Source organism: Bidens hawaiensis, unplaced genomic scaffold (genome assembly GCF_021521415.1).
Source record: "Bidens hawaiensis isolate Kalapana, Puna unplaced genomic scaffold, B.hawaiensis_p1.1 tig00036820_1, whole genome shotgun sequence".
Lineage (NCBI taxonomy): Eukaryota > Viridiplantae > Streptophyta > Magnoliopsida > Asterales > Asteraceae > Bidens > Bidens hawaiensis.
The window spans coordinates 24,971-28,048 of NW_027505442.1; the positions used below are offsets into that span (position 1 = coordinate 24,971).

The 3,078-nt window shown below is 33.5% G+C and overlaps 1 protein-coding gene across 1 annotated transcript; it reads left to right on the forward strand.

The window, feature by feature from the left end:
- The first annotated feature begins 1,821 nt into the window (after positions 1 to 1,821).
- LOC143613208 (uncharacterized) lies at positions 1,822 to 2,505 on the forward strand. The gene has a single exon (XM_077086982.1). The coding sequence runs from the start codon at positions 1,822 to 1,824 to the stop codon at positions 2,503 to 2,505; it is 684 nt and encodes a 227-aa protein (XP_076943097.1).
- The last annotated feature ends 573 nt before the right edge of the window (positions 2,506 to 3,078 follow it).

The window sequence follows — 3,078 nt, forward strand, 5'->3', positions numbered from 1 at the left end:
CGACTACTATCTTTTAATAATCAATGTATTTTTTTAAACAACAATAGTCAATGTATTACTTAACACCAAAAAGTCACTTTCTTTTCTAATGATCTTAATATCAAATTGATTGTTAAATGACTTATAAAAACTCTTTTAAAAAGAAAAAAAAAATTAGACTCCGAACAATAAAATTTTTTATTTAAATATTAATTTAACATTATTTAGACTACGAACAATAAAAAAACTAGTATTCAAATATTAATACCAAGTTGAATAAATTGATTAAAAAGTTAGTAAATGGTTAAAACCTTCTTGCTAACGTTCACTATTCAAAAAGCTTGTTCATTTTCTAAAGACTTCCTTTCTATTTATGGACCATTGTTTTCTTGTAAAATGGGGCTTGATTGAGTGTTTAAAAAGGAACAATTCATTTATAGGTCATCTTCCTCATCCTCACGTTAGTTAAACTGTTCTTTTGCAGACTTACACCGCAAGTGACAACATAAAAAAATCGCTGATTGTTTCACTGTCATAATTTTCACTCTTTTTCATCTCAATACCCTTTTAAGAGTATCATAATATTTGCTCAGGGGTATCCTAATACACAAAACATAAAAGAAGGAAAAAAAATTTGTCATACTTAGCCGTGAAAGTTGAAGGGTAACCGAGCACCCCCTGGATACCCTATAGATCCGTCTCTAGCTCTTGAAGTCTCCCTATAGCGATTTCATATTTCAGAACTCACTTTCCATAACACATATGCTAATATGTAACATCATCTTTCGTCTTTCATAAAACTGTATTCGTCAAGTTCAATATATGAACAAATTATGTCCACTTTATTTGGCAATCAAAATCTTAGAACTTATCAAGTTTATTTGGCCTTAAGATCCAATATTCTATATTATCTACAGATAAACTTATTTAATCTATTATTAAATTCTCGATCTTCTTGTGTGAGCGTATATGTTATATGCTCATGTTTAAGTACAAATATACGCCGTATATATGGAGTGCAACTTACACGCCGTATAACATGCGCGCCATGCATGTGTTGTGTATATAAATAGTTGTCTTGTTTTTTGTATGCGTAATTTTTCATTCTAAGATAATAAATTTCTTTCTCTACTTCATTTCGTTTTTTCTTTCTGTGTCATCGTTTTCAACAATTACATGATATCAGAGTAAGATTCTTAGTCCTGCTCTTTGTCTCAATCGGTTTTTCTCATTTTGTCGGTTTACTCATCTTCATCTGATCATTCTTCTGTTTTGTTCGGGATTTGATTGTTCTTTGATCAATTTCGTTTGTTTCATTCAATCTCTTTTGAGATTTCATCTCTTTTCTACCTATTTTCATCTTTCTGTATGTTTTATCCTTTCAAACTTCATCAAAAGTTCACAACATGTCATACTATTGTTTCTGAACAGTCTCTAAAAGTTTCAGGTCATTTCTCATTCTTTCTCACTCAAAATCTTGTCAAATTCTTCTTGCCCAACTTATACGCCGTTTAAGTTTCTTACATGCACGGCGCATAACATCTTACTTACACAGAGCATAACATCTTATGCGCCGTATAAGTTTCTGATCTTACACACTAATTGTAGCATATATCTTATACACTATTCATTAGCGTGTAACTCTTTTGTTATACGTTTCTTCTTCTCGCGTGTTTGTTTCATTCTATGTGTTTTCAGTGGCAGCCTCGAACAGTTCTGTTGTTCCGAATATGTCTATTGATTCCTCCAACCCTCTATACCTTCATCCTTTTGATCATCCTGTGATGATCTTCGTTTTGAAATTTTTTTGATGGTACTGGATTTGGAGCTTGGAAAAGAGCAATGACGATTGCTTTGTCAGCTAAAAACAAGCTCGGCTTCATCAACAACACTTTAACCATGCTGAATAACGAGCAACAGATGGCAATTTGGCAGCGTTGTAATGACATGGTGATCTCATGGATCCTTAATACTCTCACCCACGACATTAGTGATAGTGTCATATATGCTGAGACTGCTCAGATTCTTTGGAACAAGCTTAATTTTCGTTATGGTCAAGCAAATGGTACTAAGTTTTCTCAGTTGCAAAACAACCTTTGCCAAATCACTCAAGGAAGTAGTGATATTGCTACCTACTTTTCAAAGATGAAGTCAAATTGGGATGAGCTGATTGCAATTAATACCATTCCCTCATGCAATTTTGGAGCTGCTCATTCTTTTGTTAATAGAGATGAACATCAAAGGCTGATTCAATTTCTTGTTGGTCTTATTTCTAGTTATGACACAATCAAAAGTAACATTTTGATGATGCAGCCTCTTCTTTCTATCGACCGTGCATATGGTATTCTCTTTCAAGATGAGAAGCAAAAGGAAATTCACACCAGCACTTATTTCACTACATCTTCTGCATCTATGAATGCAAGCAGTGGAGGTCCCATCAATGGAGGAACAACGAAGAATAGAACTACTTTGGTGTGCACTCGTTGCAAGAGAATGGGCATTCAGTCAATAAATGTTACAAGCTGACTGGTTTTCCCAAAGGTGTTAAGTTCACTAAAGGAAAGAAGTTTGCCACCCTTACTGAAGATCAAGGAAAAAGTTATCAAAATCAGCAAACTGAACAGCAACAAGGAATAACTCAGCAACAATGTCTTGATTTGATGGCTTTATTGCAGCAAACTAAAGTTCAACTTGGTAATTCAACCATATATGCTGCTAATAGTGCCACAACCATCAATCAAGAATCTTTCCAAGGTATAATGTCTTGCAATTCTTGAAAACATTATTCCAAATGGATCATTTGACACTGGCGCCAATGATCATATGTGTCATGATCAAAATTTGTTTTCAAGCATTTCTTTTCTTAAAAATTCAATTTTCATCACTTTTCCTAATAGTACATCTGTCACAGTTCATCAATATGGGACTGTTCCTTTAACTGATAATATTTCCTTATCGAATGTCCTTTTAGTGCCAAATTTTAGAAATAATCTTCTCTTTTGTCAAGATTATATTATGATACTGATAGTATTATTCTTTTCTCTAAAAACACATGTGTCTTGCAGGCCCCTTCTCTAAAGAGTCCACAGGTTCTTGGTG

Excerpts from the sequence above, each read along its gene's own strand:
- LOC143613208 (XM_077086982.1), top strand. The coding sequence starts at position 1,822 with ATGACGATTGCTTTGTCAGCTAAAAACAAGCTCGGCTTCATCAACAAC.